At 35.9% G+C, this 15,176-nt stretch overlaps 1 protein-coding gene across 1 annotated transcript in view; it reads left to right on the top strand.

Moving 5' to 3' along the window:
• Positions 1 to 10,363: 10,363 nt before the first annotated feature.
• Positions 10,364 to 15,176, top strand: part of LOC109460027 (GLIPR1-like protein 1) — a 29,527-nt gene continuing 24,714 nt past the window's right edge. The window contains exon 1 of the mRNA XM_074324876.1: positions 10,364 to 10,540. Coding sequence (XP_074180977.1) covers positions 10,364 to 10,540 — 177 coding nt within the window. The remainder of the gene's footprint in view (positions 10,541 to 15,176) is intronic.

Genomic DNA, 15,176 nt, shown 5'->3' with positions numbered 1-15,176 from the left:
TTTGAAACAGTGTAAAGTTAAATTGACACTTATACAGTACACTTTTCTACCTGTTGTATTGTCTTTGTAGATTTTCAATTAAACCTTTTCACTTATAATTTAAATATCCTCTGATTTTTAATATAATTACTCCCTTACTTTTTCAGACTCCTTATTCATCCAAGCACACATAAATTCTTTAAATCCGATTAACTGAAAGGCTACAGACCACGTATAAAATAAATGTTTACAGAATAATAGTCTGATTTTCTAGGCATACTCATCATTTTTCACCTCTTTCCTCTGTCTTTCTTTTCACCAACTGAATTACAAAATTGATGCCAGGTAAGTCCCTCAAAAATGATGAGTTCAAAATTCCTAAAATAGTTTGCATCTTCATATTATAAATTGTATGTTAAATAGCATCAAGGCTTTAGAGTGCTGTCTTACACTTAGACATGTAAAGTAATCCTTTCTTCCAGGAACTCATTGGAGGTTATATTCTCAGGCAACTAGCATTCCTTTGTGGGCCAGTGATTGCACCTAATACAGTTTGGGCCATCTTAAGAATACACAGAGAACTTTACTAAAGAACTTTACTAAAGTAGTTACTAAATATAATAAGTTAGTGTACTGCATAGTGGTTAGACATTTATGCAATTTAAGAAGTGATCCACCTGACTAATCTAGTACCCACCTGGCACTATGCATAGTTATTACCATATCATTGACTATATTCCCTATGCTTTGCTTTACATCCCTATTACTATTTTGTAACTACCAATTTGTACTTCTTAATATTTTCCCCATTTTCACCCTGTCACCCAACACCCCTCCCATCTGACAACAATCAAAATATTCTCTGTAACTGTGAGTTGGTTTCTGTTTTGTTTATTTTCACCAACTGAATTACAGGTTCTTCAGGTTCCACATATAAGCAAAATCACATTGCATCTGTATTTCTCTGTCTTACACTCCACTTAGCACAACACCCTCCAGATCTACCCATGCCGCCACAGATGGCAAAAACCCATTCTCTTCCAAGGCCAAGCAATATTCCATTGTATATATGTACTACCTCCTCTTTATCTATCCATCCATCGAACACCCAGGTCACCTCCACATCTTGCCCATTGTAAACAATGCTGCAATGAACAGCATTTTGTGTTTCTTTGGATAAATACCCAGAAGTGGGAATTTATTTACTGGGTCCTCCCTTGTCTCTTGTAATAGCCTTTGTTTTAAAGTCTATTTGTCAGGTATAAGTAATGCTCACCCAGCTATTTATTTTTGTTTCCATTTTCATGAAATAGCTCCTTTCATGCCTTTACTTTCACTCTGTGTGTGCCATTCAATCTGAAGTGAGTCTCTTGTAGGCAGCATATGTAAACATTTTGTATTCTTATCAATTTAGCCACCCAATCTTTTGATTGAAACGTTTAATTCATTTACACTTAAGTAATTGTTGATAGATATGTAGTTATTGCCATTTTACTATTCATAGTTTTTGTCTTTTTTTTTTTTTCTTAAGGAAGTCCCTCTAACATTCTTTCTATACTGGTTTGGTTGTGATGAACTCCTTTAGCTTTTACTTATCTGGGAAGCCCTTTATCTGTCCTTTGATTCTAAATGATAACTTTGATGGGTAATCTTTGTTGTAGGTCCTTGCTTTTCATCTCTTAGATATTTCATGCCAATCCCTTCTGGCTTGCAAAGTTTCTGTTGAGAAATCAGCTGACAGCCTATGGGAGCTCCCTTATAGGTAACTAACTACTTTTCTCTTGCTGCTTATAAGATTCTGTCTTTGTCTTTAACTTTTGCATTTTAATAATGGTGGGCCTCTTTAGGTTCATCTTCTTTGGGACTTTTGTGCTCCCTGGGTTTATATGTCTATTGCCTTTGACAAGTTAGGGAAGTTTTCTGTCATTATTTCTTCAAAAGGTTTTTAATTCCTTGGTCTCTTGCTTCTCTCTCTGATACCCCTGTGATGAGAATATTGGTAAACTTCATGTTGTCCCAGAGGCCTCTTAAACTATCCTCACCTTTTTGGATTCTTTTTTCTTTTTTGCTGTTCTGATTTGTTTTCTGCTACTTTATCTTCTAAATCGCTGATCCTCCACTTCAGTTAATCTACTGTTGATTCCCTCTGAAGTATCCTTTGTTTCAATTATTGTATTCTTTATTTCTGACTGGTTCTTTTTTATGGTTTTTATCTCCATTTTTTTGTTTTCCATCTTTTTGTTGAAGTTCTCCTTGAGATCATCGAACATCCTTATAACCAGTGTTTGGAACTGTGCATCTGGTTCATTGCCTGTCTCTATTTTGTTTAGTACTTTTTCTGGAGCTTTGTTCTGTTCTTTTATTTGGGACATTGTTGTCATGCAGCAGCCTACCCGTCTGTCCCCTTGTACCTGCCCCTAAAGAAAGGAGAGTCTGTGAGACGGATCCTTTCAGGGACTTTGTTTCACCTTTGTGCTTACACCTTATGTCTCCCTGTTTAGCCCCAGGGGATGGCTGGTCAGCCAAAGATGGGTAAGATTCCTTCAGAAGGGAGCAACCTAAGCCAGGCGCAGCTGCATGGGGACCAACAGGAGAACCCATGGGATTGATAGAGGTGGGCATAGACCCCCACCTTCCCCCGGCTAAGGAGAGTGTCTGTCTTTATGGATGCATTACTTCCCACAACCTGCTTGGGAAGAGATTCAATGATGTGCTAACATCAGTTCTCCATCTATTCATATCAGTAAGTTTCAGCATAAAGGTTTTGTCCCTTCGGGAGGTACATCCTGAAACTTATGGTTCCACTGCTGGCAGGAAAGGGTGATTAGTTTGAATCAGTTTCCTAATATAATGTATGAAATTCACAGAACATGGAGAAAACAATGTTACTTCCTTGTGTGTACATCAATAAAAGCCACAAAGTGGCCCACTTCGGGGCTCTCAGTCCTTTGAGGCGAGGCCCTTGGCCCCCTGTTTCATAACTTACTTGATTTCAGTTTCTTTCTTAACCTTCCTCCGCCCCTTCTCATTCGCTCATTGCCTGTGTTGCGCTGGACACTACAGGATATGTTCCATTGTCTCCCCATTTTTGGCTGTCTCTCTGTGTTTGTTTCTAAGTATTAGGTATCACTGCTATCTCTCCCGGTCTTAATAGAGTGGCCTGATGTAGTAGGTGTCCTGTAGGTCACCTTGGTGCAGTCTTCCTGATCACCTGAGCTGAGTACTCCAGGTGTATCCCTTGTGTGGGTGGTGTGTGACCTCCTGTTGTAGTTGAGCCTTGTTAGCTGTTTGCACATCAATGGGAGGGGCTGTTCCATGGTTTGATTCATTGTGAGGACTGGCCATGACTACAGTGGAGGAGTTGTTATGCAGGGGCTGACCTACAGAGCAGGATTCACTTTAGCAGGGCTAAATATTTGTGATACAAAGTATATGCATTTTCTTTCATGCTTTCTGCAAATCTTGGATGATCAGAACTCAAAAATGTCAAGTTTGCACCCTAAAAACAACGTTATTTAAAGCTTAATTAAATTTAAATATTTAAAATCTATACGAAGTAAAATACAACTAATACAAATTTTAAATATTCAATTTTGATTATATGACATGGTATACTTTTACAATTTTAAAAATGGGTATATTTAAAGAACATTTAGAAACCACACAGGCTTCAACTAATAAAATAGGAAACTAAAGGAACTAATCTGCCAATGAATCAATCTCTAATTAGAACAATCCTTTTATAAGAATTAGAGAAAGAAAAGATTATGTTATTCCATTCAAAATTATCACATTCCTAAATACAGAAATAAAGCTATTGATTCACACAAACTTATACTGCAAATTGATAAACTATGATCACCCTTTCACCTGGTCATTTAATAACCAATATCACATAAATTAAAACCTAATTTTAACCTAATTAGAGCATAAAAGCTTCAAAGAAAATATTCTTATCAAAAATCATTAATCAATACTTAGAAAATTGTTATTATTTTAATTTTTGTGTTGCTCAAATAAATATAGTCAAACAAGACAACCACAAATTTAAAATAAGAAGTTTAATTTTCTCTCTAGAAAATCATAAAAGAGATTTTTTTCTCCTCTCCTTTTTCCTAGAACATTTACTTTGGAAAATTCCAGGGTGCCCCAAGGAACTCAGAGGGACACTGCAGGATATTTTTAATTTTTGAGGGAAACACGGTGATATTTGATATTTACTGGATACCACATGAACTACTAGCTCAAGGTAATGCAGAGTTTCAGTAAGAAACATGCTACACTCATTCAGTGATGTCACATCTTTGCAAAGCTGGGCTTTCTACAGTCCTGTGATAAAAAACAAGTGCCACGTGGAACAGAAAGTGAGGGTGTCAGCATCCTAAACAATTCTAAGGTTTGAGAGACTGTGCAGTACCCAGAAGGTGTATATATCCCATTAGGAAGTAATTATGGCCACTTAAGAATGAAACAAAATGCATTTTCTTTCGATTTATATGTATTTTTTTTTCAAATGGCCATTACATTACGGTGTTAGGAAGTAAACACTCATTAAATTATTTAGACAAAAGTATATTATAAATAGAACTCATGGGTATTTCTATTGATATTGGAGTGCTGTGGAAAACGTACTAAACAGTATGAGTGCGCTGAACACAGAAGGTTGGGGAACCTCTGAGTTAGCAACCTGACCAAGGATATGGGTTGTCCTGCATAAAAAAGAAATTTAATAGAACTTTCTGAATGGATTCCTATTACCAGTTTCTAACTCTCACCTAGATAAGTGGTCTGTCATCATTTGCTCTGCAACAGTCTGTTTCTTCTTCTCAGTGGCCACCATTTCCTAAGAAGAGAAAAATAAAGAAAACCTCATTGTCCATAAAGCAGAATAATACCATAATTACCACAAGAGTCTTAAAATATAAACCATTCACAGTACATGAGGCTAAAACTGAATTGGAATTATTACAAACAAAAGCCTCCCATCATTAATAGGATAATAGTATTTTCTATGTATATAATCCATTAATAATACTGGGTCAAATTTTCTCACTCTTACTGTTTTGACTAAATGATCTTCATACTATTTTTGCTTTTTCAATTCATCCAAAAGTATTTTTACTACATTTTAAATCATATCAAATCGATCTATAATCATTCAATTCCAGTTAGATTGTCATGTAATTATAATCACTAAAATTTTTCTTTTGAAGGATAGAGGACATTAAAAAATTAAAAAGTCAAATAAAGCTTATTCTATTTTTTGAACATAAATTACTGTCTTTCCCATTGATCAACCTAACAAATGAAATCAAGTATGCTACTATTGCTTAATATAGAGGCTTTGTAACTTTAGAAAGAGTACTCTATTTGAAACTGTCATAAATTCAAATAAGAAAAACAAAAAGCATATTATAGAAACAAAAATGTAGAAATTCCTAATAAATCTAGAGAAGTTGAGCACAATCATTTAAATGTTAGTGTATAATTCAACCTAGATTTCTGTTTGGTAGAAACTTAAAATGTATACTTTACATATTTTACAGATGTACACTTATACATCCAGAAATGTCCCATATAAAGTTGACATCATTTAATATATAAATGTATCTTCTGTTGTTTAAGCTCATGATACTTCATAATGATTTTTGTTTAGTAATAAATTTAAAACAGCAACTAAAAACTTAGAAAACTGTCTAATTTACCGGTAAAGTAAGGTACATATTATATCAAAGAGTGATACAGAAAGTAGACACTGACTAAAACATGAAAATTATATATAGAAAAGATCGATCAGCCAGAACATAGATGTAAAACCCAGAAATAAGCACCAGAGGTGAGATTAATGAGTATAGAGCCCATGCAGAAAGCCCACCTTTGAGTGCTGACATCTGTGGTGGCTTATACTTTGTAGGAAAGATAGAACTAACCTCAGGCACATTGATTTATGTAAACATAAAACAGATTAGAAGCAGAAGTCACACTGAGTCAAAGAATCTGATACCATTGAAAAATGACAAACAAATCTTCTATCTTCTAATATGGACATAGAAAACACTGGCTCACCGCTTCTGTTTTTCAGTTAATAAGTTAAAAACTATATTAAAAATTTTCCACCAACATTTTAAAAATAAATCAATACTAATATTTGATGCATTCAGAGTACTCACATAAACATTTCCTTGAAAAACACAGGTAAATGACGGCTACTACAATCAACTAAAATGTACTTGATGGTAAATTTAGATATCGTATTTCCACTAACAAAATAATTGTAAGGAAGAGAAATCCACTAACACCCAGATGGTTTTGGATTATACCAAGAATACCCAAAGGGCAAAGAATTGGTGACATGCATTTGAACTGTAACTTCAGGAACACATCAAAATAACCGTTATTTGGGACACTGTTTTGCCTTATAAAGTAGTTTCTTTTCTTTCAAAATGATCCTTCTAATACTCCTTATTCTATTATGCATAAATATCTAAATAATAATAGGCTAGAAAATAATATGTATGTGATTTTACTAAAAGAACTATAACAAATTAGCAGCTTGGGACATCCACAGAAAATCAGTCCACCTAGTCAAGAGAGATTACGTACTGCTGTCAATTCAGGAGCCAGTGATTCTGGATGAGTGTGATCCAAATAAAAATGATAATGTAACTGGCTAACTGCATATTGCTTTGTTATTATTTAAGCCATTCAAACCAGAGTTTTCCCAACTTTTGAGCCAACACACACCAGTATTCCATCAACCCATTACAGGTACACGTAAGATACTAATCACCTGTGAGAATATGGGGTGACCAGTAGACTCCCACTTCCAGGGGCTTGGTCAGATTACCCCAATACATTATAGAAATGGGTTACTTATCTATCTGTATCAGAACTGGTCTAAGCAATACTAATCAAACAATATAATCAATTTTGTAAAGGATATAATTAACAGTTAATATTGAGAGTCTAGAGTTTTGCTTCCCTTTTCATAAAGAAAATTTACTTTATTCCTGTCATTAAATGGTATGAATTTCTCTAGTTTTATTAGGTTGTGACTCTCAAAACAATAACCAAAACCACTTTTGGGGAGAGGAGCAACGTCAAATGAGTCCACTGATATAAATAACAACCAATAAACATTTGGACCAACATAAACAAAATTTTTACAAACTCTCGGGGATTCAAGACAATTTATCCACAGTAAATAAACCAAACATCAATCATTTGTAAAAATGAGGGCTCAATTTGCACATTCATGCAAGTTTACCTTAGTCCAAATTCAAGTTTGGAAATTATTTATTCAAGTGTAAGTTATAAAATCTTGGAGGGCAAATAATCTCAGTAGTGTATCAAATAAGTAAAAATAATAACTTACAGCATCAGATTTTCTTGTACTCCGCTGTGCATCATAACGATTGTCTGCATAACCCTGCTGTAAGAGGGCTTTCCTATCCAGAGTTGTAAGATCAGTGATTGCTTCTTCCCCTTGTACACACTATGCATGAAAGCAATAAATTAACTCTCATACACACACTTAGAATATTTGTTTTTAACAAAATAAAGGATTAAATAACCACTGGACACGTCAGTGGTTATTCACATAGGGATTAACATTACAGGCTCTGACGATCAGATTTCCTGTTTGAATCCAGCTCTCCCAGTTTCCAGCCAGATGAACTCTCTGTGCCTTGGTTTACTCTTCGAAATGGGAATCAATAACTACTTCACAAACACACACAGAAAAAGATTAAATGAGATGGCACATGTCCAAAACTTATAAATGTATCTTTCATACAGTAAGTACTAAATAAAAGGTAGTAACTATTATAACTATTATTTTCTATTTGAATCTTTGTAAAGTTAATAAATGTGAGCGTGCCTACTGCTTTATAAAATTAAATTTGGAGATAAAATACTAAAATATGGGGTATATCCTTTGAGGTAAAAATCCTTTGGGGTCTTAAAGAGAGAAACATTAAATTTTTCTCTGAATATAAGATGTGCTTATATTCCCTTACCACCAACAACAGAAGAAGTGTCCCAAAAGGATAGTAACTGTCAAAAACTAAATAGATTTCAAGTTTTTCCCCCAGGGTTTGTTTTCACTTCACATCTTCCTTGAAAGTCCATGTTCATACTCTACTGTCTTCATGGCCTTTGATTACTACCTGAAATTTTATTATATATTTGTTTATGTTTTGTTGCCTGCTTCTACTGCTACAAGTTCATGAGGAACCTTGTCTGCCATTCTTATTGCAGAACCCCTGGTGCCAGGACAGGACCACATTGAGTGAGCAGTCGATAAATATTTATTCAATGAACGAATAATGAATCTTGTCTAAGTATTAACTATTGGGAAATCAATTTAAGAGAATAATTTATACTTCTATTTATTTACCTGCTAATATATTTGCCAAATTTTCTTTCAAACATAAAGCTCTGGGTAGTGTTTAGGTTGGAACAAACATTCAAGAGCACTTTTTATTTCAGCTTGTTTTTAATTTTTTACAAAAGGGACACAGTGGTATTATATTTCTACTTCGTATGTCAGACTTAACCTCCTCAAACCCGACTACCTCATGGTCTTCCCCACCCTTCCAATTGCTCAGGCCAAAAGCCTTAGAGTCAGTCTTTATCTTCCTTTCTCTAAAACCTACAACCAATCCATTAGCAAATATTCTCAGTCCTCCCTTCAAAATCTACTCAGAATCTGGCCTCTCATCAGATGCAAAAGGGTTGTAAAATTATCCTGCCTACTACTAGATACTACCTTATTATATTTGTGTACTTTGTTTGGATCTGGGAATCTTTTAAAATTTACTTTTTCCACTTACAGTTGACAGTCAGTATAATTTTATATTAGTTTCAGATGTACAACATAATGGTTAGACAATTATATAATTTATACTAGACTCCCTGATTAGTCCAGTAACCACCTGGCACTATACGTAGTTGTGGCATTATTGACTATATTTTCTATGGTCTCCTTTACATCCCTATAACTACTCTGTGACTACCAATCTGTATTTCTTAATCCCTTCACCTTTCTCACTCAGCTCCCCAACCCCCACCCCTGTGGCAACCATCAGTTTGTTCTGTGTATCTATGAGTCTTTTTCTGTTTGGTTTGCTCATTTATGTTGTTCTTTGGATTACACATATAAATTAAATTATATGGTTTTGTCTTTCTCTGTCTGATTTATTTTATTAGCATAATACCACTCAGGTCCATCCATGTTGTCACAAATTTTAAGATTTCGTTCTTATGGCTGAGTAATATTCCATCATATGTATGTACCACCTCTTCTTTATCCAATTGTCTATTGATGAGCAGTTAGGTTGCTTTCATAATTAACTATTGTAAATAGCACTGCAGTGAACATAGGAGCGCATATGGTATATCTTTTCAAATTAGTGTTTTGGATTTCTTCAGACAAATACAGTGGAATTGCTGGGTCATGAGGTAGTTCTATTTTTAACTTTTTAAGGAACCTCCAAAAACAGTATTACTTTATACTGTTTTCCATAGAGGCTGGTTTATTATTATTAAGAACTGATATAATGGGTTTAAACCATTAAGCCAAATGAAGTTGATTTATATTGCAATGTAAGTAAAATAACCAATCCCATGCCTTCTGTCCTAGTCTTCTGCCTACCAACTGAAGCAGTACTTTATCTGAAGTTTGTTAGTCACCAAAAAGGTAGGTCTCTTAGTATCAACAAGAGATTTGTGGAGAAAAATTACTTGGCTACATTTTCCACGTGTCTATTTTTATCTCTCTAAGTCATTCAATCTCTTCAGATAAAAAAACAAGCAAATCTTTGACAAAACAATAATTTAAGATCACACTATATCATTGAGTATATTCTTCCTTTATCACCAATATCTGAGGAAACAAGCAATATGATGCTGCGGTTTATATAAAACAAGTAAAAAGCTGTACACAGAAGCTGAGTCTATGAAACTAATACGTAGGGTTTTGCACAGGCCTGGTCCATTGTCAGCATCTAATACCTGTTGTGCTTTTACATGACGCTGGGCTGCCTGCATTTTGCAATCTAGATTGCAATCCAGGTCCCCTCCCAGTGATTCCAGATTGGGTTGCAGAAAGCATTATGTGGTGGTTATAACTCTGCAGCAGAGGGCAATTCAGGGCTTTCTCCTGAAGCCCAGGGTTTTCTGGCAGGCTACTCCTGCTGCCAGGCCAGTCCCCATTGTGGCCCTGCCCTCTGCGGCCCAGCCTGCAGCGAGCGCATCCCGCGGTGGGCTCGAGCTCCTGCGGGAGCATGGAGCCAGCGGAGAGCGTGGTCCCCAGGGGCCAGGGAAGGCAGGCTGGCTGAGCCGTTACCGGTCTGCGCAGTCAGGGCATCCTCTGTGTCCCGCCATGGTTCTCGGGAAGAAACTAAGTTGCTTATGGACCTTAGGTCTCTGTCTGGTAGCCAGTAAGCCTTCTCCCAAAATCCCCTCCATCACAGACCCGAGTTTCATAGACCAGTGTGTCAAGGCTCACAACGAAATGCGTGGCAAAGTCCAGCCCCACGCGGCCAACATGAAACACATGGTGAGAAAGAACCCGGCTGGGATCTTATTTCTCAGGTTTACAATAAGGTATCTGGGCAATTAATTTCATGGACACATTTGCATGAATTCGGTCTGGATTTTCAGCATGCAGTTAAAAATCACACTTGGGCTGGGCTGTCTCCTCCAGGGACATGGAGGGAATGAGAAAGGAAAACTTGAAGCTGTTCCTAGCTTAGACTTCAATATGTGTATACACAAAAAAAAAAAAAAAAAAACACACACACATATGTGCTATGTAAACACATACATATACTCTGTTTTCCAGGGAAAATAATGAAAAGATAAATGTAAATTAATGTAAGTTTACATTGCTACCTGCAGGAGACAGGGAAGAAAGGAAAAGGGTGGAGGAGACATGAATGGAAATGAGAGTCTTCTTTGATTTTAGTCTGCTTTATAGTTGGACATGTAAACCTGTAAGCGTTTTTGTTATTTTGACCTTATACATTATCTGATGCTCTTCATTTCTTTGAGCAGATCCATATTTCCACCTGGTATCATTTTCCTTCTGCCTAAATGACCTTAACATTTGTTATACTGTTGGTCTGTTGGCACTTAATCCTATATGTGTTTTATCTCTGTGAAAGTCTCTATTTCTCCTTAATTTATGATACAGACTATCACTAGGGGCTCAATTCTAGGTTGAACTTTAAAGATGTTGCCCCACTTCCTTTTATTTTCTTACACGGTGTTTGTGAAGAGAAATCTGCTGGATTATTTTCTTTGTTTCCAAGTACATTATATGTATTTCTCTTCTGGCTGCTTTTAAAAATTTCTCTTTGTTCTTGGTTTTGAGTAATTTGATTATGATATGCATTGGTGTAGTAGTGTTCACATTTCCTGGGGTTAATTGAGCTTCTTGGATACGCAGATTTTAATTAAAAATAGAAAAAAATTAGAGTTTGTATTTTCAAATATTAAAGACTCCAATTATAAGTATATTATACCATTTAAAGTTGTCCCACATGGCACTGATGCTCGTTCCTTTTAATATTTTTTCTCAGTCACTTTGTCTACTAATTTTAACAGGTGTGTTAGTTCTGGTTCAATTTCCATTGATTGATTTTTCTCTTTATTTCACATTGCATTTTCTTGCCTGTTTGCATGCAGATAATGTTCTATCAGATACCTGATCCTGTGCATTTTACCATGTTGGATGATGGTTATTTTTGTATTTCTATAAATATTCTTCTCTTATTTTTCTCCCATGCATTTATGTTATTTGGCATTTTGATCTATTTGAGCCTTGTTTTAAAATTTGTTAGGCAGGAAAAAAGTAGTGGTTTAGATTAGGGATAATGATCTCCCTCTGTTAAAGAAAGATGCTTCTGAGTATTCAACACAATTCCTAAGATTACAAGGTTCTCCAGTCTGGTTAGTGGGAAGAGGCAATGGGCCCAGTGCTGGGTGAGCATTAAGTATATGCTGTCTTATTCTTTTAAGTGATTCATTTCCTGATCTTGGGTGTATGTTCCACATCTGTATTTGCTGATCAATACCCTGCTAAATACTCAAGACAATCCTGTGAACATCTTTGGAGCTCTGCCTCTGTGCAGGTGTCTCTTTTCTGGTACTTCTTTATGGCCTGCATATTCTCTCAAGGCGGTAAGCTATGGCAGTATAGGTCTCGCCTTGTTGGTTTCCATCCTCTCAGGGTTCACTGGTCTTTGTTGCCTGATGTCGTGTCTCTTGACAACTGCTTTTTCACATATGTATTTTATTTTTATTGATTCAAGTAGGAAGACAAATTGGGTCCTGTTACTCCATCTTCGCCAAAAGCAGAAGTGCTAAGTCTTCATCAGAGGTTTCTCCTGTCTTCCACTCCTGAATCACCCAGGAAAACTAGACACCTCTGTCTATAAACTAGGCATCAATGTCTATGTGTCAGAAGATGATACACACCGATGTGTTAACAAGTAAACCTTGAAATCATGCAAGCTAGTTTTTCATTTTTTATTTTTATTTTTTATTGACGTATAATATTGTATTAGTTTAAAATGTAATGATTTGATATATGCATAAATTGCAAAATGATTATAAGTTTAGTTAAGGTCTATCACCTAACATAGTTACTAATTTTTTTCTTATGATGAGAACTCTTAAGATCTAATAATCTCTTAGCAACATTCAAATATATAATACAGTATGGTTAACTATACTCACCATACTGTACTTTAGAGCCACAAACCTTGTTTATCTTATAACCGGAAGTTTCTACATTTTGACCACCTTCATCCCTTTTACCCACCTCCCACCTCCAGCATCTGGCAACCATCAATCTCTTCTCTGCATCTATGAACTTGATTTCTTAAGTTTTCACATGTAAGCGACATCATATGATATTTGTCTCTCACTATCTGACTTATTTCACTCACCATAATTCTTCAAACAACATAGGTTTAGAATATAACTCACACCACTTTCCACATCACCTCTTCTCCATGCCCTGCCTTGGGCTGTTTATATCTTGGTTCCTTCATGCTCACACATGTCCTTCAGAGTCACCACTGAGAAAGCTAGAGGGCTGCACAGGAGTTTCTATGATCAGAACTACAGCTGATGTATGTCACTCCCATCCTTATCCTTCTGGCCAGAATTAGTCTGAGGGCCCTAGCATGCTTGCATGAACTGGCTCCACCACAGACTGCTTTGATGCTCACCAAATACTATTTTATACTTTTCCTTCCATATGTAGAACAAGTTCAAGGCCTCCCACAAAGAATAAAACCCAATATCCTGCCCAGTCACTAAGTCTAACATCACCATGTGGTTTGCAACATTCTCTCCAACGAGGTTGGTTGTGGATACTCTTCGCCATGTGACTGTGTCTATCTATCCTCCACATAAACAATGTTCACTGTTAGCACAAAGACAAAACAATCAAAACAAACACTTGCACTCAGAAAGTAGAAGAATGGGAGCCACACAGCAATCATGGGTTCAGAGCAATCTGGAAATCTTTAGAGTAGATACTATGAAGATCTGCTATCCTGAGGGTCAGAAAAGTTCTTTGATTAGAGGTGGTGGGAGTTCCCTTGTCCTTTGTTTTCTGTGGCCCCTATCTTCTCCCTCTAAAATGTTCCTCCTTATCCACCATCTCCCGTGGTCCAATTTGAATTGGGCAATAGGAAGTAGGCCTCTATGAGGGCTGCATAGCCTTCTCAGATGTCTTTCTGCTCACAGAAGTTTAAGGTACAAGGGTCAGTTAAACTATACAACACTCAAAAACTTTTTTCACAATAGGTTTATAATATCTTTGGGACTACATCTCTCTCAAAAAATCTGAAGGTCTTTAAGCTATTTGCTTCCAATCAGTTCCAACTATCAATACCAACACATAAAGCACAGTTTGGAAATATTTTCAAGTCTTTCTTTGCTTTCTCACCCTGGTGCTTTTTTTTTTTTAAATCTTAATGCCAGTTATCTTGAAACATGAGTTTTGGGGAAATGGGTACACCTTTAATCTGTTCCAATTGCTGAGGCACTTTTTAGTCAATCAAAAGTATTTTCTTGAGATCCCATAGTGCATCTCCTCTTTGCTCTGAGCCGTTTTAATTACATGAAAGTTTTATGACATTCATTTCTCAAAGCCTTTTTAAAATCTTCTATCTTATTACATGTTATACAGAAGCAGTTTCTTTTCCATTTCACAAAAGCCCCACATTTCTTGTTTCTCCTTTTATTCCTGCTTGCAAATTGGCCAGTTTTCTACTTTAATAAAATCTTTTTGAACCCATATTACAACCAACAAGCACCATTAATGCTCTGTTTTCCAATCTCTGATTTAACCTTCAATATCAATGGACTCATGGTCGGCCTCCTAAGATACAGACCATATTTTTTCAGATGTTTTGACCCTGAACCACATGGATTGCCATCATTCTGCCTCTCACATAAGTTTCTTCACTGCTTACTATCTGTTAAACACATGGTTCGGACAAGTTTGCCACTAATGTGGGTTAGAGGAAGAATAAATATGGAAGCCCACATACAGTCTCATGGTTTGCTCAGTAATTAAATCTTGATTGAGTAAAGAATATGTGGCTTAAGGAATTCATCTAACTTGTTAGGATGGATTTGGATTTGATCAGAATAATTTTGCTCATTTTCATACATGTTATCAGTAACTAATCATTTTTTGTCAAAAATAATCAAAACTATTAAAATTAAAAGGCAAAGTTATAATGGGTAAATATCAATTTTAGGTATTTTAAATATTTTTAATTTTTTAGAAAATATAATTGTCTTCTTCTGTGTTTTTATAAACATTCAATTATTTACCATTGTAGCATTCATACCCATCCTGTAGCCAAAGTAAAGAATGGATGTCATGCTTCATAGGGTAACACAAAAATCTACTTTAATCCCTACCTAATGGTAACGGAAACTGTTACCATTGCAAAGTGTCACCCTAATCCCCAAAATGCGAACAACGAGAAGTGAGGAAGCAGATCCTGAGTAGTATTGATAAACAGTATTATATTATGTAAGAACAATGCTGTCCTGCTGAAAGGAAAGATTTGACAAGTTGATCTGTTCTCTTACCTCAGAGCTTCCACAGTTCAAAACTTCCCTAGAGTCTGAACCAGTGTCTGTCTCCAATGTCAACAGCAACA

This window comes from Rhinolophus sinicus, linkage group LG02 (genome assembly GCF_036562045.2).
Source record: "Rhinolophus sinicus isolate RSC01 linkage group LG02, ASM3656204v1, whole genome shotgun sequence".
Classification (NCBI taxonomy): Eukaryota; Metazoa; Chordata; class Mammalia; order Chiroptera; family Rhinolophidae; genus Rhinolophus; species Rhinolophus sinicus.
The sequence above is the reverse complement of the archived record's forward strand: the minus strand, read 5'-3'. Positions and strand labels throughout refer to the sequence as shown.